Here is a 26,077-nt window from a genome sequence, read left to right on the forward strand (position 1 = left end):
CCCGGGAATGAGTTCTTCAGCCTCCCACGGAGGGTTCCTGTGCAAACTACAAGTCCCAGCGGCTGCTGGACTTCACCGTTTTCTTCTGAATGACTGCATACTCAGAGGGCTGCTGGGAGTTGTAGTTCTCTGAGACAATGGACTGAAGTTGCGTTGCGCCCTCTGTTGGACACGGAGCCCAAATTCACTCCTGAGGACCAAGGCATCCTACTCAATGTCATCCCCAAATCTTTTTCCTTTCTCACCATCCAGTTCATTCATTTCCAGCCACACTGGCCACCTGGCTATTCTTTCAACATTTACCACTGAAGCCCCTGCATTTATCTATCTTCCTAGGATTCACTATGGAAGAAGAGGATGTTGGCAATCATTCATTAACTGAACAAATAGTTCCTACTAATGCTGAAGCTGAAGCTCCAATATTTTAGCTACTTGTTGTGACCATCCGACTCATTGGAAAAGACCCTGATGCTGGGAAAGATTGAGGCAAAATGAGAAGGGAGCAGCAAAGGATGAGATGGTTAGATAGCATCGCCGACTCAATGGACATGAATATGAGCAAACTCTAGGAGACAGTGGAAGACAAGAGGAGCCTGGCAGCCCATGGGGTCAAACACAGTTGGACAGACTTAGCGAGTGAGCAACTGGGGGTCAGGCATTGTCACACCATAGGGTGCATCGCACTAATGAGAGTAACACTGAGTATTGGGGACCACAGAGGAGGAAACCAGGGAAAATCAGAGAAAACCTGAAGAATTGAAAGGCTTTCCAGGGAAAGCTCACTAAGAAGGAAAATTGGGATGGTGGGGGCAAGGTGTCGGTGGAAAGTCAGATGAGCCCTGTGAGGGCAAACGAGAAGGACTGGAGCAGAACTGGGTAGGTGTACTGGAGAAAAGGATCCAACCAAGGGGAACTACAGAAAGGCACAAAAAACCAGTGTGGGTCATCGTGATTAGCCTGAGTGACTGGAAGAGACAAAATGGAGTGTGAAGGGGACCGGATAGCACAGAGCCTTGAGTGCTCGGCGGAGGGGCTTGGACCTTCTCCCAGGGGTGCTGGAGAGCCAAGGAGGGGCCGTGAACAGGAGCTGGGCAAGGTCAGCCCTGAGACCTTGTTGGGGACAAACAAGGGGTGGGACAAGAGGTCAGGATGCCAGGGAGAACATCCCGGGAAGAGGACGAGGCCTGAGCTGGGGTAGTGACCTCTACCGGACTCCAGCCCAATGTCCATCTTCCCTCCCATTCTCCATATACTCCTAGCCAGACACAAGACAAAGGCAAATATCTTTTATTTCAGTTTTAGAGAAGCCACCAGCCTCTCCCCTCAACAGAAGCACAGGAAGACATCCGGTCAAGAAGGCACTGAGAGAAGAGGCATCGCCACCATCAATTGCTGAGGAGAGAAAGCGGAGAGAGGATTCAGAGCCCAGGGGTCCAGCCCCCTGCCCCCTCTTCCCTCAGATCCAAGAGTTTAGGCCTTCCAGGGTTCCTAGCTTCCCCAAACCCCCAGCCCCTCAGGTACCTTTCTCTTCTGATGGAAGGCTGCCTTGCTCTCATCACAGTTAATCCGCAGGGGGATGTAGGTATCCAGATGGTACAGCTGCTGGGGGCCCCCCATCACCAGGCGATTCTCCCCGACTTCCAGCGACAGCCCCAGAGCACCATCCTGGAGGTGCGGGAGAATCAGCCCACCCTTCCCTTCCCAGCAGCAGGATGATCAGAACACAGACCAGAGAGAGAAGCCTCACGTGTTGGGGTACCATATTTAAAGAGTCTAATTGCCCAGGAAAAAGGTGAAACTCAAAGTGTTAGTCACTGTCATGCCCCACTCTTTGAGACCCCATGGACTGTAGCCCACCAGGCTCCTCGGTCCACGGAATTTTCCAGGCAAGGATACTGGAGCAGCTTGCCATTTCCTTCTCCAGGAGATCTTCCCAACCCTGGGATTTAACCTGGTCTCCTGCATTGCAGGCAGGCTGTCTACCATCCGAGCCACCAGGGATGCCCCGGAAAAAGGTGGGACACAGTAATACAGGTCTGAGCACTGTAAGGATGGCACCAGAAGTGGGCCTAAGGACCCCAGGGAACAGAGGAGGCAGCTGGGGTCACGGGGCAGCACTAGCCAGGCTCACACTGGTCTAGCAACATTCGTTGGAATCTCTCCCATCACTCCCTGTCCAAGACCCCAGACCTCCCGGGGATGCGCTCACCAGTTTGGGGAGGTCGATTTCAGCCAAGAGGAGGTCAGGGGCCTCCAGCCAAAGGCTCAGGTGAGGCTTCTCAGGGCTGGGGAGGAACAAGACCCAGAATTCAGGAGAGCCGCCAGGGCTTGGCCAGGACTATTGCCTCTTGCTCCCTCCCAGCCCTGGGGCCTCAGGACACCTTCCCAGGTGAAATTCCACTTCGCTTCCTTCTGTGTTCCCAGAGCCCCAGGACCCCGTCCCGAAGTATGGAGCGAGCTATTACAAAGAATGTTGGGGAGACAGGAGATAGGGCCCCCGTCGAATGCCCACCCTGCCTCAGGTCTCGGGGAGCTGGGCGTGTATAGGTTCCCCAGCTCCTGGATCCGAGGACGCTGCTGGGAGCGGATATTTTGCTGGGAGATGGAGCCCAGGAAAGGTCTGTTCTTCAGTATGCGCCACTCTGAGGGGAAGGAGCACAGGGTCAGAAGTCACATGAGCCCAGGTTTCCTTCTGTTCTTTCTCCGCAGGGGAAGAGGGTCCTGTGCTGGGAGAGCCTCACGGGAAAGGCTCCGGGGTCAGGGGTCTGACCACACCCGCACGCTAGACTTTAGAAAGCCTGTCTGCATTAGCCCTGCCCCTTCGGGCTCTCCAGACCCCGTCCCTTCTCTGAAATCCTGGGCCTCTTTCCCTCTCCTCCCAGAGCCCTCTTCCTGAACTCTACAGCCTAGAGTGTGCCCAGTCTCTTCAGTCATGCCCAACTCTCTGCGACCCCATGGGCTGTAATGTGCCAGGCTCCTCTGTCCATGGAATTTTCCAGGTAAGAATACGGCGACGGGATGCCATGCCCTCCTCCAGGGGATTGCCCTGAGCCCAGGATGGGCTCCTGTGTCTCCTGCAGTGTAGGTGGATTCTTTACCGCTGAGCCACCGGGGAAGCCCCCTACAGCCCAGAGGCTAGTATAATCCCTGCCCACACTAGTCCTACTTCTCGCAGGAGCTGACCCCGAACTGCACCGGGGCTAGCTCCTCCCGGTAGCCCTGGCCCCACCCCCTCACCTGGATTCAGCTGCAGGCCGTATTTGTCCTCAAGGCCCTCCCTGGCGATGGTGATCACGAGCTCTCGCAAGAAATCGCTGTTCTAGGGATGAAGAGAGAGATGTGGGAGCGCTGAAGGGGTGGAGGGAGAGGCCCCGGCCCAGGCCTCCCCCGCAGCCCCGCCCCCAACCTGCATCCTCCGGAAGAAGTCGCTGTTGACAGCTACGTCGTAGGCGGTACAACCCTGGCCTTCTGCAGGGAGAGAAAGGGGGTGAGACCCCCAGCCCTCGGTGGGAACCCCAAGGCCCAGACAGTCAAGGACAACACAATCAAGGACAGCAGCCACAGACCCAGAGAAACCCAGAGACAATTAGGAAGTCAAAGACACCAAACTTGCCAGTCTGGACTCATACCCACCGCCTAGTCTCGTCTCTTGCCCTCTGGCCCTTTCCCACCAAGTCCCAGAGCTCACCCTCTTCACCCTCCCCAGTTCACAGTCCTCCCAGGGCTCCCCAGCGCCACTGGGGTAAGGCCGAGTTCTTCAGCCTGGCGCTGGAGGCCCTGCATGGTTAGCTCCCTTCCAGCTGCAGAGAATTTCACTTCTCCCGCTCTTCGTCCCTGTAAATTTCCCTCCATCACTACTGATCACTGACCAACTGAATCATTTCTCCAGCCTCTGGACCCCTCTCTCCTCTCTGCCTAAGACCCTCTTCTCTATCTTGGTCTGATGAACTGCTCTGATTCCTTCCAATCTTATATCCAATGTGTCCTCCTCCAGGAAGCCTTCCCTGATCCTTTAGTGGGAGTGAAGAACCCCCTCCAGCCCAGCACAGAATCACACCATACTGAAATCGCATCTGCCTCCTTTGCCCTCATCCAAGACTGAGAGTTTCTCAAGGGCAGGTTCTGGGTTTTGATAAGTGCCTACTTTCCAAGGCACTGGCCAAGGAATCATCCCAAGAGGCTTCAGGGGACATATGTGAATTGAAAAAACAAGGATAGAGACAGAAACTCAACAGAGATGAGACAAGGCAGAGACATAGAGACAGGGGAGAAAGCTGCAGGAGAAAACGGGTGAGTGAGAGCTGGCCAAGGACTAGAGTCAGATCAGCTAATGAGCACCTGCCCAGCCCCACTCTCTCCTGGGGTGAGGCATGGAGAAGTGCCAGCCTGGTCAAGTGAGTAGAACCAGGACTGCCCAGTGAGACTGTGGATACCCAGGAGGTTGGAGATATGCCTTGGGGAAAAGGATCAGATAGAGGGTTGGGGTCACAGGGGAACAAGTTTCTAGGTTCTGAGGGAGGGTGGTCCTGGGTCCTGGAATCTTTGGTCCTAGGCAAGAAAGGATCATGGGGGTGGGGGTGGGGGGTAGATTCCTGGGTCTTCTCAAGGCACTGACTTGCATCCAGTTCTGCATGTGGCTCTCCCAGACTCATGGGGATGCGAAACCCGGCCTGGTCTTCCTCCAGCATTTGAAGCAGCTCATCCTCGGTCAAGTCAGCCGGCGGAGGGATGGAGGGAGAGTGACAGATGTTGATGAAAACCTTCCCTTCAGCTGAGTTGGTCTTGATGCAGAAACCTGGTGGGAATGGGTTTGTCCTTGACCATCTGTCTCTGCGTGGGTCTCGGCGTCCATCCTTCTTTTGATCTGTCCCCCCTCCTTGAGTATTAGTCCTCCACTTTCTGGGTCTCTTCCTTGGGATTTCTGATTCTCTCTGAATCTCTGGCCCCCGAGTCACCCATTCCCTCTATCTCTTTTTAAAATTTTTATTGGAGTATAGTTGTGTTACTTTGTTACACAGCAAAGCAAGTCAGTTCTCCATATATACATATTCACGCTTTTTTAGATTCTCTTCCCATACAGGTCATTACAGAGTACTGAGTAGAGTTCCTTGTGTTACACAGTAGTTCCCTATTAGGTTTTGGTGTGTTTGTTTTTTTTTTAACCTTTTGGCCACTCTTAGTAGCATGTGGGGTCTTGGTTCCCTAACCAGGCATCGAACCTGAGCCCTCTGCAGTGGAAGCTTGGAATCTTAACCACTGGACCGCCAGGGAAGCCCCTAGTTATCTATTTTATACATGTGTGTGTTAGTCACTCAGTCCTGTCTGACTCTTTCCAACCCCATGGACTGTAGCCTGCCTGGCTTCTCTGTCCATGGAACTCTCCAGGCAAGAATACTGGAGTGGGTTGCCATTCCCTTCTCCAGGGGATCTTCCCAACCCAGGGATCAAATCCAGGTCTCCTGCATTGCAGGCGGATTCTTTACCCGCTGAGCTACCATATAGTAATATATATATACGTCCATCTCAATCGCCTAATTTACCCCTCCCCCTCTTTGGATCTCAGTAACCTCCCTGCTTTCTCTGGGTCTCTGTTCACTCTTACCACCCAAGGCCTCTATACCCTGCTACTGTGTCTCCTTCCCCTCTCCTCTCCTTATGCTCCCTGTCCCCAGGCTGTGTCCACCTCTCTCTGGGACTCAATCCCTCTCTCCTTGGGTTTCTGTCTTTCTCACCAGGTTGAGGCTGTATCTGTGTGGATTCCGGTCTGCTTGTTTGGGCTTGCTGGAGCTCCTTGGAGGCCTGTGTGAAAAAAAACAATTTCCCGGCTTAGCATTTGAGCTCTCAGAACCCCCTCATTTGTTCCTCAAGGGTTCACTGAGTAACACTGTTTACCTATATGAGCCAGGCAGGGCATAAGACATACTATGTCCCCTTCCTACTTTGAGGAACCTGAAGAACCACCCCAAGCTTACTCCCATTTCATCCAAAGAGTACTACAACTCCCAGAGGCCCTGTTGCCTTCCCAGTGCATGCTGGGAACTGTCGTCCCCTTTCTGAGCGCGCACACGTTCACAAACCACACCCCACCAAAAAAAAAAAAAAGTCCCCCGAATCCCCTGGGACCCAGGAGTCCATTCAGTCTGCACCTGCAGCAGCAGCTCCTGGAAACGCGACGTCTCAGCGCCCATCGTCTCTGCATCGTTCAGCTCCGGCACCAGCAGCTTCGAGTCGGCCATGGCCCTGCAACAGACCTAGGCGTCCTCAGCAACCTCAACGTGGGGGGACCTTCAGCGGGAACCGAATTCTGAGGCCTGCTTCCCGGTCCTCAACCGACTCCCGACACCCACAGTTCTGTACGAAAATCTGCGGACCTGGTCTGAGACTATAATTTCACTCAGACCAGATACTGCGTCAAATCTCTCGGGAGCCAGTATCTCTAGACTAAATGCCAAATATGTAAATAATAACCACTCTTCCGGTCTCTGCGTAACCAGGAACTCGGATAGGCCACACTTCTTACTACGCAAAGCTCATTCACCAATCCTACAACCGCATTCCTAATCACAGACCAATCCAGTCTAAGTCTGAAGCCACGCCACTATCTCAACCAATCAAAACTAAATCTTGGTAGTCACTATTTGACACACTTCCTGTGTGGTTTAAAGCCACACTTCCGCCGCTTCCCGCCAGCCACAGAAGCTACACTTCCGCCCCTTCCCGCAGCCACACCTGGCCAGATTACTGGGCAAAGCTAGCACACTTTTAAAGCCTTAACCTCAATGAAGTGAAAGTCGCTCAGTCGTGGCCGACTCTTTGTGATCCCATGGACTGTAACCCACCAGGCTCCTCTGTCCATGGAATTCTCCAGGCAAGAACACAGGAGTGGGTTGCCATTCACTTCTCCAGGGGATCTTCCTGACCCAGGGATCGAACCTGTGTCTCCTGCATTGCAGGTGGATTCTTTACCGTCTGAACCACCAGGGAAGCCCCTTTACCTCGGTGTCCATCCTAAAAGACTCCTGTCTGATCTCAATCACCTCGTCCTCAAGAGGTAGATTCGATTCTCAAGTAAAGGTATTTCGGACTAAAAGTCACACTTTCGATCTCCAATATGAACAGGGTGATGGGAACACACCAATTCGGCCACTCTTCTAAATCTGAAGGCCTCGGAACTATTTGAAGGCACCCATATTTTCTTTCTGGGCTTTCCCGCTGGCTCAGCGGTAAAGAATCAGTCTGCAATGCAGGAGCCGCAGGAGATAGGGGTTCGATCCCTGGGTTGGAAAGATCCCCTAGAGGAAGGCATGGCAACCCACTCTGGTATTCTTGCCAGGAGAACCCCATGCATAGAGGAGCCTGGCGGGCTAATCCATGTGATCGCAAAGAGTCGGACACGACTGAAATGACTTTGCACACACATTTTCATTCCCCCGCCTTTGAGGACTGCGCATGCTCCAAACTGTACTTCCCACGCACAGACCTATAAGCGAAGTAACCGGGTGCTAAGGCGGAGTTACGGCCTATCTCCTGTAGCTCCGCCCTTTGGGCTACAGGGGGCGGTGCTGCCCTTCGGACCTCCAGGTTCTTTCGGGCAGAGAGCCCTGCAGTCCGTGGAAAACGGTCTGAGAGAGTGATGGCTGCGACGCGCACAGCATCGCGGGCCTGCGAGATCTTCACGACGCTGGAATACGGACCGGCACCGGAGAGCCACGCATGCGCACTGGTGAGGGCTTGCCTGGATCCGCACTGCCTATCCCCCTTCGCGGTCTTCAGGGCCCAGTTTTGCTCGCGGACTCCCGTGATCCACCGCGGCAGCTCAGCAGCTCCGCCCCCTCGGCTCCCGCCGCTCCGTAGGATCCAGGCTGGAGGGCGTTCCCTTGGCTCATCACGGTTGCTGTCTCTTTGCCGTTTTGTCTGTTCTCGCGAGTCTTCGTGCCTGTTCTGTTCCACGCCCCAAGACTCAGTGTACCGTTTCTCCTACTCTTCAGAATCCATCCAGTGGGTCCTGTGGTTCTTCAGGGTCCCCTCAGAACCTCCTGTGATCCCTGCGGACTCAGAATTCCTGTGGCGCTCAGAATTCTGAGGGCGCTCAGAGCCTGCGTAGAGTTCCCGTGATTCCTCAGAACACCCTATGGCTCCCGGGGTCCTAGAATTCCAGGAGGAGGTCTCCTTTGACCATCTGGAGACCTCCAAGGAGCCCCCGGGATTCCTCAGCCATCACTTCAATACTTGTGAAGTTCCTATAGTCTCAGGAACTCTCAGAACCCCAAGATATATCAGAACTTCCTGTAATTACCTTCGACCCCGCAGAATAATCTCGTGGGGCTCCAGTGATCCCTCAAGAGTCCCCCAGAACGCTCTTGGGGTTCCCTGTATAAGTAGTGAAAGTCGCTCAGTCATGTCCGACTCTTTGCGACCCCATGGACTATACAGCCCATGGAATTCTCCAGGCCAGAATCCCTTCTCCAGGGGATTCTTGCCAGCCCAAAGATCGAACCCAGGTCTCTTTCCCGCATTGCAGGCGGATTCTTTAGCAGCTGAGCCACAACAGAAGCCCAAGAATACTGGAGTGGGTAGCCTATCCCTTCTGTATAAGTAGAGTGCCTCAAATTTTCTATACAGGTCTCTCAGAATCCCCCATGGAGCCATCCTGATCTCACAGGGCCCTCTGGCACCCACGTGTAAGAAGCTTGGGTTTCTCTGGAGGGAAGGAGGAAGAGGTTAGAACAGTGGTTCACATACGTGGAAGAAGATAAGACCAGAGCCTGGTGTGGGCTGTAGAGATGCAGGAGGAACAGGGTTTGAGATACTGAGAGGGCAAGGACAATGCCTCGTGTCTGGCCCTGTCCTTGTCCTGCCACCTCACCCAGGAAGAGTAGGGTTGCAGAAAGGTTGGGCTTATCACATAGCTGTGATGAGAGGGACCTGGGGACAGCCTTGGGTCATGTGCAGGAGTCAGATACTGCCTCTGCCTGGGCCTCGGGTCTGGAGACAGGGAGCTCACAGAAGAAAGAGAATTGAATAGTGGGAATGATAAGATTATTTAGAAGTGTAGTGTAGGGCTTCCCCGGTGGCTCAGCGATTAAGAATCTGCATGCAATGCAAGAGACGTGGGTTTGATCCCTGGGTCAGGAAGATCTCTGAAGGAGGAAATGGCAACACACTCCAGTATTCTTGCCTGGAAAATCCCATGGACAGAGGAGCCTGGTGGGCTACAGTGCGTAGAGTTGCAGAGTTGGACACAACTGAAGCGACTCAGCACGCGCACAGCGTAGACTCACATCAGTGGATCTGGGATGGAATACAGAGAATTCCCACGCTTGGAGGTTGGTTAGAAATGGACTATCCTGAAATAGTAATAAAGGCATAATACTCAATAAATCGCTTATATTTGTTGAGTGCTTTCTATGTGCCAGCCTCTGTACTTAGGAAGTGCTTAGTCACCCAGTTGTGTTCAATCTGTGACCCCATGGACTACAGCCCACCAGGCTCCTCTGTCCATGGGGATTCTCTAGGCAAGAATACTGGAGTGGGTTGCCATGCCTCCTCTAGGGGGTCTTCCCAACCCAGGGATTGAATGCAGGTCTCCCACATTGCAGGTGGATTCTTTACGACACCAGGGAAACCCCTGTGCGCAGGATGATATCATTTAATCCCCAAAACAGTTGTGAAAGGGGATTATTGTCATTTAGTGATAGCACACAGGCTTAAAGAGGTAAGTAATTGGCTGATGGTCAAGGTGAGGACCCCGTGGACTGTAACCTACTAGGCTTCTCTGTCCATGGGATTCTCCAGGCAAGAATACCGGAGTGGATTGCCATTTCCTTTTCCAGGGGATCTTCCTGACCCAGGGATCGAACCCGGGTCTCCCTCATCAAAGGCAGACGCTTTAACCTCTGAGCCACCAGGGAAGCCTGATGGTCAACACAGCTTAAATGTCAAACTGAGATTTGAACCTGAACCCTGGATTCCAGAGCCCATGGGCCCCCACAACTCTCACCACCATCCCCCTGCCGCCCCGCAGCTCAACCTTACAGTCTGTGGACCAGATTCAACCAGCTAACATGTTTTCTTTGGCCTGAACTTTATTTTTAAAAATGTGCGTTAGTAGACAACTAATTTCAAGTAAACATCCGGGATTCCAGCTTCTCTTGAAAATAAAATTCCAAAGTTTGGCAACCTTTGGCTCACATTCCCTGACAAATATCATCTGGATCCAATAGCTAACTGTCTTTTTGGATAAGTCCTGAGTTCTTGGTCTCTACCAGTGGCCTCTTCTCACCCCAGCATGGCCTGCCAGGACCTTGTGGAACATTCTTTCCAGGTTTTGTTTTTCTTTGAGGGGGGGAGTTTTGCAAACTTTCACGGAGTACTTAAATTATGAACTCTAATTCACTCATCACTCAATGTCAGCAGTCATCCAGTGCTGCAGCTCTTTGTTTTCTCTTTTTTTTCCTGGAGTGATTTAAAACCCGATGGCCTGTTAACTTCTCATAAATATTTGAATCTTCATTTCTCACAGATAAGGACTCATTTTGCAACATGACCACCAGGCCATTTTCACATTAGCAACAAGAACAGTCATTCTTTAATATTGTCTAGTGTCCAACTCTTGTTCACACATCCCCAACTTTTTCCAAAATGTGACTTCCCATGGGGGCCTTTGAATTTGGAACTTCTGAATTTTTACTTTACTTAAAAATTGTTGAAAGAGAAACGAGGGCATTTCCCTGGTGGTCCCATGGTTAAGACTTTGCGTTTCTACCACAGGGGCTGTGGGTGCCATTCCTGGTCGGGGAACTAAGCCCGGCATGCTGCCTGGGATGACCAAAAATAAATAAGAAGAATTTTTTTTTTTTTAAAGAGAAAAACGAGGACTTTCCTGGTGGTCCAGTGGCTAAGCCTCTGTGCTTCCAATGCAGGGGGTGTGGGTTCAATCCTTGGTCAGGGAACTAGACCCCACATGCTACAACTAAAGATCCTGCATGCCACAATACATGTCGAAGATCCCACATTCCACAACTGAGACCCAGAGCAGCCAAGTAAATCAATAATTTTTTAATCTTATTAATTATAAAAAAAGTAAACAAAATGAGAAAGCCTACCTGGTACAGTAAGAGAAAAATCAGGAGACTGAGGCCTTGGGGAAGCAAAGAGGAAACAGTCTGCAGAAACAAGAGAGTAGGAAGGGTATCTTAGATTTAACAAGGATTTGGGGAAGACAGGACCAGGGAGAGAAAGAAACAGGAAGCAGAGATGGTGAAATGCAGTAAAATTAATAGAAAGTCTTAAGTAAGTGCCCTTCTGAGCATATGACATGTAGTGATCCATTTAATTCTCACCACTGCCCTGTGACATAGGGAGGGACTGTGATTATCCCCATCTTCCAGATGAGCTAGCCAAGGCCAGAGTATTATAAGATCCAGGCTAAGAGTGCCCTCACACAGGAGGATGTGGAAGCCACCTGGCTTAAAAGTCCCACCTCCCAAAGAGACCCTGTGGCAGTGGTACAGTCTGTGGACATTGCTTCCAGGGTCCTGGCAAGGGACATGTCCAGCCTAAGAATGCGGAGCACTCCAGGAACACTCAGGGCTCTGAAACTGCTGGCTTGTTGTTGTTGTCCTTGTTGTCCCGTTGCTAAGTTGTGTCTGACTCTTTGTGACCCCATGGACTGCAGCACGCCAGGCCCCTCTGTCCTCCACTATCTCCCAGAGTTTGCTCAAATTCATGTCCATTGAGTTGGTGATGCTATCTGATCATCTCATCCTCCACTGCCCCCTTCTTCTGTTGTCCTCAGTCTTTCCTGGCATCAGGATCTTTTCCAGGGAGCTGGCTTTTCACATGAGGTGGCCAAAGTATTGGAACTTCAGCATCAATTCTTCTGGGTTGCTTTCGACTGGTTTGCAAAGAGTGATCTTCTTGGTCTTCTAGGAACTCTCAAGAGTCTTCCCCAGCCACAGTTAGAAAGCATCAATTCTTCGGCACCCAGTCTTCTTTATGGTCCCACTCTCTCATCCACACGTGACTACTGGAAAGCTTTGACTTTGACTTGCGTATAGCTTTGACTGTACGGACTTTTGTTGGCAAAGTGATGTCTCCCACTGGATTTTTTATAGTCTATTCCCAGTTTTCCCAGTCCAAGTGTAGTGGATCAGTCAAGGGTCAATGTTGTCTAGACATATAACTAATTGTATCAGATTTCCAGGGAAATCATTTCTTTTCTTTTTAGCTGCATCGGGATCTTAGTTCCCTGACTAGGGAGCAAACCCACATTAGAAATGCAGATGCTTAACCACTGGACCACCAGGGAAGTTCTAGTCATTTCTATTCAAGAAGGTCATTTCTCCATGGAGAAGAAAAAGTTTTATTAATCCTTTGTTCACATTCTCCATGTGTAAAAGTCAATAGAACGTCCTTCACACACTGCTGGTGGGAAATGTAAAATGGTTGCTATGGTAAACAGTTCGATGTTTCCTGCATAAGTTACTCTGAACATTGCTATGTGATCCAGCAGCTCTGGGGTACATGTACCCAAAAAGAAGTAGACAGGTATTCAAAGACTTGTACATGAATGTTCACAGCAGTACTATTCACAATAGCCAAAAGGCAGAAAATAACCCAAATGGCCATCAACTGATGAAGAGATAAACCAAATGCCATCACTCCAGACAATGGAATATCATATCAAAAAAAAAAAATTCTTGAGCTGAATAAAAGTGAAAATACAACATAACAACTTAAAAACCAGAATTTAAAAATGGTGAATTTAATGTTTTAAAATGGTAAGGAACCTGCCTGCCAATGCAGGAGATATAAGAGATGAACGTTCCATCCCTGGCTTGGGAGGCTCCCCTGGAGAAGGTCACGGCAACCCATTCCAGTATTCTTGCCTAGGGAATCCCATGGACAGAGGAGCCTGGCAAGCTATGGTCCATGGGGTCACAAAGACTGAGTGACTTATCACACACGTATATTTATATGTATTTTCTTCCTACACAGGAAAATAACTGATGAGGCAAAAGGGGCAGATATTCCTCTCCCAGAGGACTCTGGGTAGGGGTCCAGCTCCCCCAGCCAGCTCTCAGACCCCTTTCCTAACTGTCTCCACCTCCCCCAGGCCTGGTTGGACACCCAGGACCGGCACTTGGGTCACTATGTTAATGGACAGTGGTTAAAACCTGAACACAGGAGTTCAGTGCCTTGTCAGGATCCCATCACAGGTATATGATGTCCCCCAGACGTGGGAGGGAGAGGCATCTGTGGCCCCAGGCATCCCCACCAACAACACACCAGTCCCTTTGCTCACGGACCTGAAGGCAGGGAGCAGCTGGTGGGAGAAGAAGGCTGAGATTTCTGGCTCCTTTTGATAACAGTCCTCCTAGCTATGGTCCTAAGCCCCTGTGGATACTTTTGAAGTTGCTGTCTCATAAAATCTCATCCTTGCCTGTGGGCAGCAGTCAGAGCAAAGACCTATATAGATTTATCCCCATTTGTCAGATGATAAAACAGAGCCAGAGTGGGGCAGGGGACCAGCTTTACTGCCTTGGGGTACTCCTGGGCTCCAGAAATGTCAGCCCCCTCCATTTCTGACAAAGGCTCCCCTCACCTTCCAACTGGGTCCCCCCATTCATCTCCCCAGGAGAGAACTTGGCCAGTTGCCTGCAGGCACAGAGTGAGGATGTGGCGGCAGCTGTGGAGGCTGCCAGAGCCTCGTTGGAGAACTGGAGCACGCAACCCGGAGCGTTTCGGGCCCAACATCTGACCAGGTGATGCACTCAAGGTGTGGACCCCAGGGGATGGAGACAGATTTGAGAACAAAGACTCTTTCCCAACATCACACTGAATTCATTGGCAGCTCAGGCTCGTGTTCCCAGCTTGCCTTGAGCAGCTGAAACATCCATTTCCCACTGTATGCTGAGATTTGTAATGACAAAGCCTGATTCCCTGAATATCCTTGGGACTCTTCAGGGCACCATTTCTCAACAGCTCCTTGGGGCTGGTGAAGCCCCCAAAACCGTTTTTTGGGTTTTTTAAACATTTATTTATTTGGCTGTGTCGGGTTTTAGCTGTAGCATGATGAGTGTGTGCTAAGTCGTTTCGGTCGTGTCCAGCTCTTTGTGACCCTATGGACTGTTGCCCGCCAGGCTCCTCTGTCCATGGGATTCTCCCAGGCAAGAATACTGGAGTGGGTTGCCATGCCCTCTTCCAGGGGATCTTCCCCACCCAGGGATTGAACCCACGTCTCCTGCAGCTCCCGCATTGCAAACTGATTCTTTACCACAGAGCCTCCAGGGCATGTGGGATCTTTAGTTGTGGCATGCAAACTCTTAGTTGCTGCATATGGGACCTGGTTCCCTAATCAGGGATTGAATCTGGGCCCCCTGCACTGGGAGCGCGGAGCCTTAACCACTGGACCACCAGAGAATTCCCACCCCAAAACACTCTCGGGGAAGTTAGAGACAAAGATGCCATTTCCCAAAGAACAACTGAGATTACAGGTTAAGCTTTCATTTCCTGCCACCTTTGAGGGAGGTGGCCAAGATCTTTACACAGCAACCTGAGGTTTTGAGTATTTCCCAGGTTACATTTCTCATCAACCTTTGGTGCCCTCCACCCCTGGTAAATAGTGTGGGAATGCCCCAAGGGCTCCTGGGCACTATAGTTCAGGGACACAGCCTGTGTTCCAGGACTCTACCTGGCCAAGGGGTGGTAGGAAATGGGCATCCCCCGCTGCCTGCTCCACAGGCTGGCCAAGGCAATCCAAAAGCACCAGCGGCTGCTGTGGACCCTGGAGTCCCTGGTTACCGGACGGGCCGTTCGAGAAGTTCGAGACAGGGATGTGCCCCTGGCCCAGCAGCTGCTCCAGTACCACGCAGTCCAGGCGCACACCCAGGAGGAGGCGCTCGCAGGCTGGGAGCCCATGGGTGAGCCGCAGGAGTCCCAGCCCCTAGCCCTCACCCCCCTCGCCCTGCCCCCGGGGCCTGCGCCCAGTCTCCTTTGTTCCTGCAGGAGTGATTGGTCTCATCCTGTCCCCCACCTTCCCCTTCCTGGACATGATGTGGAGGATTTGCCCTGCACTGGCTGTGGGTAAGTGGTCAGCGGGGTCTGGACCCCTGGGTCTGAGGGAGGAGGGGCAGGGGGTCTGGACCCCTGGGTCTGAGGGAGGAGGAGCTGGGAGCCTGGACTCCTCGGTCTTGAGCTGCCTACTTCCCCCAGGCTGCACTGTGGTTGTCCTGGCGCCCCCAGCCTCCCCGACGCCCCTCCTCCTGGCCCAGCTGGCAGGGGAGCTAGGCCCATTCCCAGGAATCCTCAATGTGATCAGCGGCCCTGCCTCCCTGGGGCCTGTGCTGGCTGCCCAACCTGGAGTCCAGAAGGTGGCCTTCTGTGGAGCCATCGAGGTATCTTGGAGGCGTGGGGCGGGGTCACGGCTGGGGCGGGGCCAGCATGCTCCGCCCCCTTCTGAATGCTGTGTGACTCCCCTAGGAAGGACGTGCCCTACGGCCGACCCTGGCAGGCTGGGGTCCTGAGCTGGGCCTGGCACTGGGCGCTGAGTCGCTGCTGCTGCTGACGGAGGTGGCGGATGTGGACTCAGCCGTGGAGGGTATCGTGGATGCAGCCTGGTCTGACCGCAGCCGGGTGAGACTCCTGTGCTCGTGGTTCCCCCGTCCTGGGGGCTGGGCATGTCCGTCACCAGAGCGTGGGCCTCCTGTCTTCTTTCATTTTAATTTTCAGTTCTTTATGGCTCCAAACCCTTTTATCTTTACACCATCGCCCCTCAAGTTTCTGAGTCTCCACGTTCCCACCTCTCCCGGTCCTGCAGATGAGGGGGCTCTGTGTCTATCGTTCACTGTTACTTCAGTCGCTGAGTCGTGTCCAAATCTTTGCGATACCATGGACTGTAGCCCGTCAGGCTCTTCTGTCCATGAGAATTCCCAGGCAAAAATATTGGAGTAGGTTGCCATTTCTTCCTCGAGGGGATCTTCCCAGCCCAGGAATCGAACCCATGTCTCTTGTGTCTCCTGCACTGGCAGATGGGTTCTTTACCACTGAGCTACCTGGGAAGCCCCTATTGTTCGTTAGGACTCTTCCTTTTTCTAGGTGTCCATGTCCTTAATTCCTAACCTCTTTGTTCACTCTGCGTCACCAGCTTTCTGTAACTCCACATCCCGCCTGGGGTTTGGAGCCTCAGGGAGTCTCCAGGGTCCTCGGCCTCTTCGCCCAGACCCTCCTCTGACCTTTACACGTATGTCCCCCTATCTTGGCCCTCTGTGGGTCTGTGGCCTGTCCACGTGTGCCCTGAGTTTGTCCACTCTGACCCCTCCCTTTTCCCAACAGGGGGGCCTCAGGCTCCTCATCCAGGAGGCTGTGTGGGATGAGACGATGAGGCGGCTCCAGGAACGGATGGGGCGGCTGCGCTGCGGCCGCGGGCTAGACGGGGCCGTGGACATGGGGGCTCGGGGGGATGCCGCCCGTGACCTGGCACAGCGCTACGTGCGTGAGGCCCAGAGCCAAGGTGCACAGGTGAGCCGGGGTACAGACTCTGGAGTTCCGGGGAAGGAGGGGCCTGAGATCTCCCTCCTGGGCCTGGGGGAGGAGGGGCGGGGGCTGGACCCCTGGGTCTGAGGGAGGAGGGGCTGGGGGTCTGGATCCTGGTTCCTTGGGGAGGAAGGACTGGAAGGGACTCGCAGGTCTTTTCCTCTTCTCCCAGGTCTTCCAGGCTGGCAGTGTGCCCTCAGACAGCCCATTCTTCCCCCCGACTTTGGTCTCTGATCTGCCTCCAGCCTCCCCATGTACCCAGGCAGAGGTGAGCCCTTTAGGTCCCAGAGGCCCTACTCCGTCCACCCATCCTGTGTGCAGCAGCAGCACACAGAGGTCCCTGGGGTGGCCGTTTGGACTGGGTCTGGGGGCTGCTAGCTGTGGACCCCTAGGGTGTCATGGGGTGTCATGGGGTGTTGGAGGGAGGGACCAGCCAGGCCCTCTGAGCCCCTCTGTCACCCCCTCCAGGTGCCATGGCCTCTGGTGGTGGCCTCCCCGTTCCGCACAGCCAAGGAGGCCCTGGCTGTGGCCAACGGGACGCCCCGCGGAGGAAGTGCCAGCGTGTGGAGCGAGAGACTGGGGCAGGCCCTGGAGCTGGCCTACGGGTCAGTGGATGCCCGCTGGGGGACACAGGGGTCCTGCTGGGAGGCCCCAGCTTCCGTCTCCGTGTCTCCCCACTCTGTGGGTCTCTCCCACCATCCCATTCTCGCCTCTCCGACTCACCACCCCCCCAACTTTCTACGTTTCTCTCTGATGTCTCCTGCTCCCCACAGGCTCCAGGTGGGCACAGTCTGGATCAATGCCCATGGCCTCAGGGACCCTGCAGTGCCCACGGGTGGCTGCAAGGAGAGCGGGTCCTCCTGGCATGGGGGGCAAGATGTGAGTACCCCCCTCTCTGCATGGCACCACCCCTTCATCCACCTTGTGCCCATCTCACGGCCTCTTGACACTGCGCCTCTCCCAGGGTCTGTATGAGTATCTGCGGCCTTCGGGGACCCCTGCCTGGATTCCCTACCTGTCCAAGACTCTCGACTATGACTCCTTTGGCCTTGCTCTTCCTTCAACCCTACCAGCTGGACCTGAAACAGGGTGAGCTAGTGTAGGGACTCCAACTCCCAGAATTCCTGGAGGGTGGAGGGGAAGAGGGGATCCTCCCCAGACTGAAAGGAGGGTCTTTAGAGCCATGGAGGAGGGGGGTCCCTGAGTCCTGCTGAGAATTGCTTTCTGAGTCTTAGCGGCCTCACCCCCAGCTGCCAGGCCTGACAAGAGTCTCACTTCCGCTCGATGAAGTTCTGTGCTCCCCCAGAGATTGACGGGGCCAGGAGTGCGGGGTCCTAAAGAGGCTCGTGGGAGCCGGAGTGGTCCAGCCAGGGAGGGGTGAGGGTGGGTTCTGGGCCGGGGCGGCCCTGACCCATCCCCACCCCTCATCCTCTTGCAGCCCAGCACCCCCCTATGGGCTCTTTGTGGGGGGCCGTTTCCAGGCTCCTGGAGCCAGGAGTTCCAGGCCCATCCGGGATTCACAGGGCAGTCTCTTCGGCTACGTGGCTGAGGGCGGAGCCAAGGATATCCGCGGTGCCGTGGAGGCAGCTCACCAGGCCGCCCCCGGGTATGTTGGAAGGGGGAGGCCGGGTGCATCACTTGAGATAGGCCAGGGGTCATGGGGTGTTAGAGGACAGGGTCTGAAACCCCAGGGCTGGACTCCAGGCTGCGGAATCTGAGCTCTCAGAGCTGACAGGATGTTTCCAGCCCCTCACTTTCCTCCCTGGGCAGACGGGCAGTGGGGCCTGGACCACCAGGCTAGGGCCTGTGAACAGAGGTGGGGCACCGGGAAGAGCCAGGCTGAGGAAGCCAACCCCCAGTGTGCACGGTTGCGTCCACGCACAGCTGGATGAGCCAGTCCCCAGCGGCCAGAGCGGCTCTGCTGTGGGCCCTGGCGGCTGCGCTGCAACGCCGAGAGCCCAACCTGGTCTCGAGGCTGGAGAGGCACGGCGTGGAGCTCAAGGTCGCCAAGGTGGAGGTGGAGCTCAGCGTGAAGCGGCTTCGGGCCTGGGGGGCCCGGGTGCAGGCCCAAGGCTGCGCCCTGCAGGTGAGAGGGGTCTGTGGGCCGGCAGACAGAGCAGGCAGTCTGGAGTGGGCTCAGAGCAAGGGGTCCGGAAAGAGCAGACTGGGGGTCCAGTGGCTCTCTGGAGCCTGCTGGTGGGACCATCCATGGGACAACTCTTTTGGGAAACAGTTTGGCACTTTCTTAAAAAGTTAAATATACTTTAAACATGATTCCTAGGTATTTATCTAAATAAATGCAATTTCTAGGTTTTATCCCAAGAAAAATAAACACATGTATCCATAAAAGACTTATGCACAAATGTGTCTAGAAGCATTATTCATAGTAAATCAAAAGAGGAATCCAAATGTCCCCAGTAGATTAATAGGTAAACAAATTATGGTCCATCCATACCATAAGGACTTCCCTAGTGGTCCAGTGGTAAAGACCCTGGGCTTCCAATGCAGGAGGTACATGTTTGATCCCTTTCAGGGAATTAAGATTCCACATGCCATGTGATGCAATTAAAAGACTTTAAAAAAAAAATTTTTTTTTTTAAGGCTTCCATATTATGGGATCTTGCTCACACTTGGGAAGGAACAAATTACAGCCTGTGTGAAGCTTGAAATGGTTATGCTGAATGAAAGTAGCCAGATCAAAGAGTACAGACTGTATGATTCTATATCTAGAAAATCCTAGAAAACACACACTAATTTATAGAGAAAGCAGATCGCTGGTTGTCTGAGGACAGAGACAGGGTTCAAGTAGAGGCAGGAAGGAAGGATTATCCAGGGGTACAAGGAAATTTGGGGGGGGTGATGTTCATTATCTTGATTGTGGTTGTTGGTTTCGTGGGTGTATACATATATCAGAACTCATCAAATGTACTCTTTAAAGTGTGTGCAGTTTAGGTGAATTCCCTGGTGGTCCAACAGTTAAGGCTTCCTGCTTCCAGTGCAGAGGGTGCGGGTTTGATCCCTGGTTGAGGGACTCAGATCCCACATGCCTCGAGGTGGCAGAGCCAGAAAAATAAAGTGTGTGCAGTTTAGTGATAGTCAACTATTAATATAGTCAGGAAAACCTTAAAACACATACACACACATGCCAACAAGCCCATAGGCCAGGTTTTGAGATCTGTACACATGTTAAAATCATTCTATCCTAACAGCAAATCTCTGAGGTAGGCACTATTATTATACTCATTTTAAAGGTGAGTGACTGAGGCACAGAGAGGTTCAGTAATTCACCCAAGGTCACACAGCTGATGAGAGTGTCTACATTACAATGATTGGAGTTGTTATGGTGAAGCAAACTGGGGATGAGAGCAGAAAAAGGGCAGGTGATAGAGAAGGTTGGAGGAGGGTAGTCAGCTCCCCTGCTCTGCTCTTGACCTCCCTCCTGTCCCTGCAGGTCGCAGAGCTGAGAGGCCCCGTGCTTCGGCTGCGGGAGCCGCTGGGCGTGCTAGCGATTGTGTGCCCGGACGAGTGGCCCCTGCTTGCCTTCGTGTCTCTACTGGCCCCCGCCCTGGCCCACGGCAACACTGTGGTCTTGGTGCCCAGCGGGGCTAGTCCCATCCCTGCCTTGGAGGTCTGCCAGGTACAGTTGCCTGCCTGCCTGCCGCCACTCCCAGCAGCCTGGGGAGCAGCAGAGGGGATGAAAGATGCCCCATGGCTTGCAGCAGCTTAGCTCTCAGCGCCCCCCTTGGTAACCATGGTAACCCACATCCTGGTACCTGATCCTTCAGTCCTTGTAGTCCCAGTGATGGTTCTCTCCAGACTGTGAGCCTTTATCAGTCATGACCCCTGTCCTGACCCCAGTCATTCCTGCCAGGACCCCCATGGCCACTCCCTCGATGCTCATTCCTCACCCTCCCGACTGCCCTGAGCGTCTCTGACCCCCTTCCTCCCAACCCTGGATGGCCCTCTCTCCCATCCGCTAGGAGATGGCCGCCTTATTGCCAGCAGGCCTGGTGAATGTGGTAACAGGAGACCGGGACCACCTGACCCGCTGCCTCGCCTTGCACCAGGACATCCAGGCCCTGTGGTATTTCGGATCTGCCCAGGTACTTTTTGTTTTGCCATCTCCAGTGTCTTAAACTTCACCAACAAACTCTACCTTTTCTGGGATCCTGGCTGTACCCCCCCTAGAATTCCCATTGCTAAAGGGGAGAAACTTCAGGGCAGCTAGCTTCTGAGGTCCTGCCCCTTTAGAGCCCCTGATTCTAAGGAAGAGGATCTCCTTAGCAACAAGGGCCTGATGCCCAACCCAAAGACCTACTCTCAATGGACAACCCATTGCTAAGGACCACACCCTAGCAACAGAGTCAGAAGCCTACAGTCCACCCTCTTGGTCTCCTGACAGTAACAGATGGAAACTCCTCGTCAACAGTTACCGCTGGCCCCATCCCTTTGAGTGTGGGCTGTTAAGGAGGGAAAGTTCCACAACCATAAAGGTCAGCCTTGTTTCTCTCAGCATCTGGAAGGTTTGCTTGCTGGGAGCTGAACTTTCTAGCCACAGAGCCTAGGTCAAGGGTCAAGCCTGTCTTCAGTAATAGCCCTTGTTGCCAAGGAAGCATGTGCTTAGCAACCAAGCCAGTAGATATGCTGACCATGCGTCTCTGCCTCTCCCCACACCAGGGCTCCCAGTTTGTGGAGTGGGCCTCAGCAGGAAACCTCAAGCCGGTGTGGGTGAACAGAGGCTGCCTGCGCACCTGGGATCAGGAGGCTGAAGGGGCAGGCCCGGAGCTGGGGCTGCGGGCAGCACGGACCAAGGCCCTGTGGCTGCCCATGGGGGACTGATTGCCCAGCACTCCCACTCCATCTCAGACAGGGAAGACATGGACCCCAACTGACACCAGACATCTGGAACTTGCCTTAGTATGGTTCCCGTGCCCTCCAATAAACTCTGACCAATCTTGGCTGTGCTTCTGAGGGGAGGATGGGAGGAAATAGCAACTTCTGGCCTATTGAGGCCATTTCATTCAGAGACTCAGCAGCCCTGTGGGCTGGCTCCAGGACAACGCAGTGCTTGTGAAACAGATAAAGGGGACACAGAAGCTTTGGACGGGGCTCTAGGGACTCTTGTCTCTTCTTGTCTTTTCCATCCAGTGGCTCCTGCTCCCTGGCTTTCTCTGAGTATGCCTTGCCTCAAAATCTGTGATGTGCTGGTGTAAAGCAAACTGCAAACGCACACACAAAAACAATTATACTCCAAAAAATAAAAAATAAAATACAGTGGCTTCCTGGAATAAAATAAAATCCCTGGTAAGTAACGTTGGCCAATGTCCATGGCGTGAAATCTCCTACTATGTCAGTCTTAAGTTCCAGATGACTGAACCGCCGGCTGACAATTCCTGAATTTTTAACAGCTCCTATGAGCCGCTCCAGCATACTGCTGTTTTGAGAATTCCTTTTTTTTTTAAATATTCTCTTATGTTTTCATACAGTGTTGTTTTTCTTAATTTTTAAAATTATGTATTTGTTTTTGGCTGTGCTGGGTCTTCAGTTTCTACATGCAGGCGGTCTTTGGTTGCAGTGAGGAAAGGCTATTCTCTGCCGTAGTGCACAGGCTTCTCACTGCGGTGGCTTCTCATTGCGGAGCACAGGCTCCAAGCACGCAAATGAGCTTCAGCTGTGGCTCATGGGCTCAGTAGTTTGGTGCACGGGCTCTAGTTGCTCCGGGGCATGTGGAATCTTCCTGGACCAGGGATTGAACCCATGTCCCCTGCGCTGGCAGGCAGATTCCTATCCACTGTACCACCAGGGAAGAAATCCTCTTTGAGGATTCTTTTTGACACAAGGAACTCACTCACAGTAGCTTAGGATAAAAGGGCATTTTTTGGAAGGCTACAGAGGTATGGAAAATAGGGCAAGACACACAGATGGGTGCCTAGGTCCTAAGAACCTGAATGGAAGCAGGAAGTGTATTCAGGTCTAGTCTCTGGGTCACGTGATCTCTTGGGTCTCGTATCTGTCAGTCTACTTATTCTAAACCCTTCTACCCATGTGACTTTAGGAAAGCTTCTTAACCACTCTGAGCCTTGGTTTCCTCATCTGTAAACTGGGGCTAATAGTTCCAAACTCACTGGGTAGATTCTGTGATGGGTACGCACGCATGCTGTTAGGGGTTGATTTTGTCCTGGAGCAAATGAAAACGGACAACCTCCTATCAGTAGTTGGCTAAAGCTGGGCAGAATAAATCACCTCTCCCAGAATCTGGATGTTTAGACAGGAAAGACACAAGGAACATCTTGGAGGAAAGTCCCTGGAAGGCTGTAGTTCCTCTGAGGTTTGATAACAGCTTCCTCCCAGATTCTATGGGCTGCCCCAGTGACCTTCCGATTAGTCCTGAGGCTTGAATCAGTCAAGGCCAACTACAGCAGGTCTTTGTAACCCCAACAAAGACCACAGAGGACAATGAATGCCACAGCCGCAGGAGAAGAAATCTGATTGGCCAGCCTGGGGCAGGTGTCCACTAGTGGTCCAATCATCTCTGGCCAAGAGGCAAGAGCTCCTGGTTAAGATAGCCATCTAGTCAGTCAGCAAAAATCAGTTGAGCGCCTGCTGTGAGTGGGGTGCTGGGGACGGCCATGAACAGGACAGAGCTTGCTTAGCCTCGTGAGCTCGTGTAGTGGATGAGAGGCACATTCACTTCCTGTCAGTGCTGTAACGGTGACCACAAGATAGCGGCTTAAATAAAACAATGCAAACCTATTATCTTACAGCTCCAGAGATCAGAAGGCTGCAGTGGGTCTCACTGAGCCAAAACCACGCAAGATGTCAGGACTTCCCCTGTGGTCCAGTGGCTAAGACTCCAAGCTCCTGGTACCAGGTGACTGGGTTCAGTCCCTGGTCAGGGAACTAGATCCCACATGCTGCAACTCGGATGTGGTGCAATCAAATTAAAAAAATTATTTAAAATAAAATCAAGATGTCAGCAGGGGCTGGGCATTTGTCTCAAGGACACTTCGGAGCCATAGAGAGTTTGTGAACAGAGGAGAGGTAGGCTCAGCTCCAGGTAAAAGACATACAGACGTGACATAGGGTGACAGGTAAAGTACTATGGCTGTATATGCAGCTCGGGGCACTCTGGGGGCCCAAAGGAGACACCTTTCCCAACTTAAGTGTGTGTGTGTCTGTATATGAAGTGAAGATGAGAGATGGCAGGAATCTCCACAAGGCAATTGCCATCCTCATTGAGTTTTCTCCCCAGCTTTATGGAACTATGATTGACAGTTCAACATTGTATATATCAGTAGTTCAATTCTACAATGTGATTTTTTTATGAACTGTGAAATGATTATCACAGTCAATTAACACATCTGTCATCTATTTGTGGTGAGGACAAAAGATCCACTCTCAGCTACTTCTCAGTATATAGAACAAAAACAATCTTTTTGTTTGTTTGTTTTGGCCACACTGCCTGGCATATCGGATCTTAGTTCCCTGATCAGGGATTGAACCCACACTCACTGGACCATCAGGGAAGTCCCTGTTTGTTATGTTTTGAAGGACCTTCACACTTTTTTCCATAGTGGCTGTACCAAGTTACCAAGCTCCACAACCTCCTCTCCAACAATCATTTATTTATTTTGGCTGTGCTGCCTGGCTTGTGGGATCTCAGTTCCCTGACCAGGGATTGAACCTGGGCCCCAGCAGTGAAAGCACCAAATCCTAACCACTAGACCCACCAAGGACCTCCCCCTCTCTGTCATAACCTGTTAGCCAACCTAACGTTATGTGAGGTGGTAATCTCACTGTGGCTCTGATTTGTATTTCCCTAATGAATAGTGATTGCATTGAGCCTTGAAGGGCAATGAGCATCTAATTAGAAAAGGTGTGTGTGTGGTGAGGGGTGGGCAGGGAGCATCCCTGGCAGAGGAAACAGCATATGCAAAGGCCCAGAGGTGAGAAACAGCTTTGAGGGAACTAGTGGCTTCAGTGGTGGCCCCACCAAAATACTTCCTCATCCATGGAACCTATGAATGTGATCTTCAGTTTAGTTCAGTTCAGTCACTCTGTCGTGTCCAACTCTGCGACCCCATGAATCGCAGCACACCGGGCCTCCCTGTCCCTCACCAACTCCCGGAGTTGAATGTGATCTTACTTGGAAAATAATCCATGAAGATGGAAGTAAGTTAAGGATCTCAAGATAAGATATCCTGGGTTATCCAAGTAGACCCTGTATCTAAATACAAGTTTTTTTTTAAATAAGAGACAAAAGAGGAGGACTTCCCTGGTGGCTCAATGGTAAAGAATCCGCCTGCCAAGGGGACACAGGTTCGATCCCTGGTCCACGAAGGTCTTACGTGCCATGGAGCAACAAATCCCGTGCGCCACAACTATTGAGCCTGTGCTCTGGAGCCCGGAAGCCACAACTGCTGAGTCCAGGTGCCACAATACTGAAGCCCAAGTGCCCTAGAGCCTGAGCTCCGCAATGAGAAGCCACCACAGTGAGCAGCCCACACACGGCAGCTAAAGAGTAGCCTCCGCTCTCTGCAGCTAGAGAAACGCCCGTGCAGCAGTGAACACCCAGTGCAACCAGAAATATACAATTTAAAAAGAGCGACAAAAGAGGAGAGGACAGGGAGAAGAGCGAAAAGCCATGTGAGGTTGGAGACAGAATTTGAACTCAATTTCTTGCCTCCTTCCCTGGAAGTTGAAGGTGAGAGGTTGGAGATTGGAAGTGAGAAGTTCCAGCCCTCTAGTCATGTGACTGGTCTTTCTGGTGCTGCCCAGCCCCCATCCTGAGTCACCTCATTAGGGTAAACTCAGATGTGGTCAGGGAGCCCGTCTTAATAACAAAGACACGCCTATCTGGAAGTTCCAGGGAGTAAGAGGTTGTCACCCAAGAAACAGAGCCCAAGAGCAGGTGCCCTATCCAGTATATGACAACAATGCATATTTGTTCATTCATTTAACAAATATTGATGGAGCACCTTCTGTGAGCCAGTCATGGTTCTAAGGTGCTGGAGATCCAGCAGGATAAACAGATACTGTGGCCCTCCTGGAGTTGCACTCCTAATGGGGACAACTGACAATAAAGAAGATAAACTGCAGTGGTGTGTCAGAAGGTGATAAGTGACAAGGGAAAAAACAAAGCTCAGATGAGTGGGAGTGCTGGGAAGTGGTTGCAACTTGAAAAAGGTTGGTTGGGGAAGGCTTCGCCTTATGTATTTTTTTAAAAATTTTTGGGGAGTTGCCCTGGGTCTTCACTGCCATGCTCTGGCTTTCTCTACTTGAGGCGAATGGGGGTTCCTTTTCATTGCCGTGCGCGGGCTTCTCATTGCGGTGGCTTCTCTTGTTGCAGAGCATGAGCTCCTGGCACACAGGCTTCAGCAGTTGAGGCAGGCGGGTTCAGTAGTTGCAGCTCGCCTTTGCCTTGTGTATTTGAGCAAAGACCTGAATGAGATCAGGTTGAGCCATGTGGGTATCTGGGGGAAGGGCATTCCCGACTGAGGGAACAGCCAGTGCAAAGGCCCTGGGGCAGAAATGTGCCTGC

General features: G+C 52.5%; 2 protein-coding genes across 4 annotated transcripts; one reads left to right on the forward strand and one right to left on the reverse strand.

Annotated features, from left to right (window-relative positions):
* Positions 1 to 1,271: 1,271 nt before the first annotated feature.
* On the reverse strand, positions 1,272 to 8,066 carry PIH1D1 (PIH1 domain containing 1). 2 transcript variants are annotated; one of them, XR_011248850.2, is made up of 10 exons: positions 7,481 to 7,807; positions 6,147 to 6,240; positions 5,733 to 5,799; positions 4,616 to 4,795; positions 3,407 to 3,468; positions 3,238 to 3,319; positions 2,513 to 2,642; positions 2,210 to 2,285; positions 1,522 to 1,697; positions 1,272 to 1,392 (listed from the first exon to the last, which is right to left on the reverse strand). XR_011248850.2 is itself a non-coding variant. In XM_069551212.1 (10 exons), exons 2-10 carry the CDS (start codon positions 6,234 to 6,236, stop codon positions 1,351 to 1,353), a joined length of 873 nt encoding a protein of 290 aa, XP_069407313.1. In that variant the 5' UTR covers positions 6,237 to 6,240; positions 7,481 to 8,066; the 3' UTR covers positions 1,272 to 1,350. The 2 variants fall into 2 exon arrangements, 1 of the variants encoding a protein (XP_069407313.1); XM_069551212.1 differs by having other exon boundaries at positions 1,522 to 1,665; positions 7,481 to 8,066.
* ALDH16A1 (aldehyde dehydrogenase 16 family member A1) lies at positions 6,689 to 21,806 on the forward strand. 2 transcript variants are annotated; one of them, XM_069551210.1, is made up of 17 exons: positions 6,689 to 7,723; positions 13,118 to 13,220; positions 13,640 to 13,766; positions 14,746 to 14,924; positions 15,010 to 15,087; positions 15,217 to 15,398; positions 15,484 to 15,636; positions 16,336 to 16,521; positions 16,709 to 16,804; positions 17,005 to 17,141; positions 17,310 to 17,415; positions 17,501 to 17,625; positions 17,975 to 18,142; positions 18,421 to 18,622; positions 19,988 to 20,173; positions 20,517 to 20,639; positions 21,214 to 21,806. In XM_069551210.1, the coding sequence occupies exons 1-17, from the start codon at positions 7,634 to 7,636 to the stop codon at positions 21,373 to 21,375; spliced, it is 2,403 nt and encodes an 800-aa protein (XP_069407311.1). In that variant the 5' UTR covers positions 6,689 to 7,633; the 3' UTR covers positions 21,376 to 21,806. The 2 variants fall into 2 exon arrangements, with proteins under 2 accessions (XP_069407311.1, XP_069407312.1); XM_069551211.1 differs by having other exon boundaries at positions 7,545 to 7,723; positions 13,640 to 13,780.
* The last annotated feature ends 4,271 nt before the right edge of the window (positions 21,807 to 26,077 follow it).

This window comes from Ovis canadensis, chromosome 14 (assembly GCF_042477335.2).
Source record: "Ovis canadensis isolate MfBH-ARS-UI-01 breed Bighorn chromosome 14, ARS-UI_OviCan_v2, whole genome shotgun sequence".
Classification (NCBI taxonomy): Eukaryota; Metazoa; Chordata; class Mammalia; order Artiodactyla; family Bovidae; genus Ovis; species Ovis canadensis.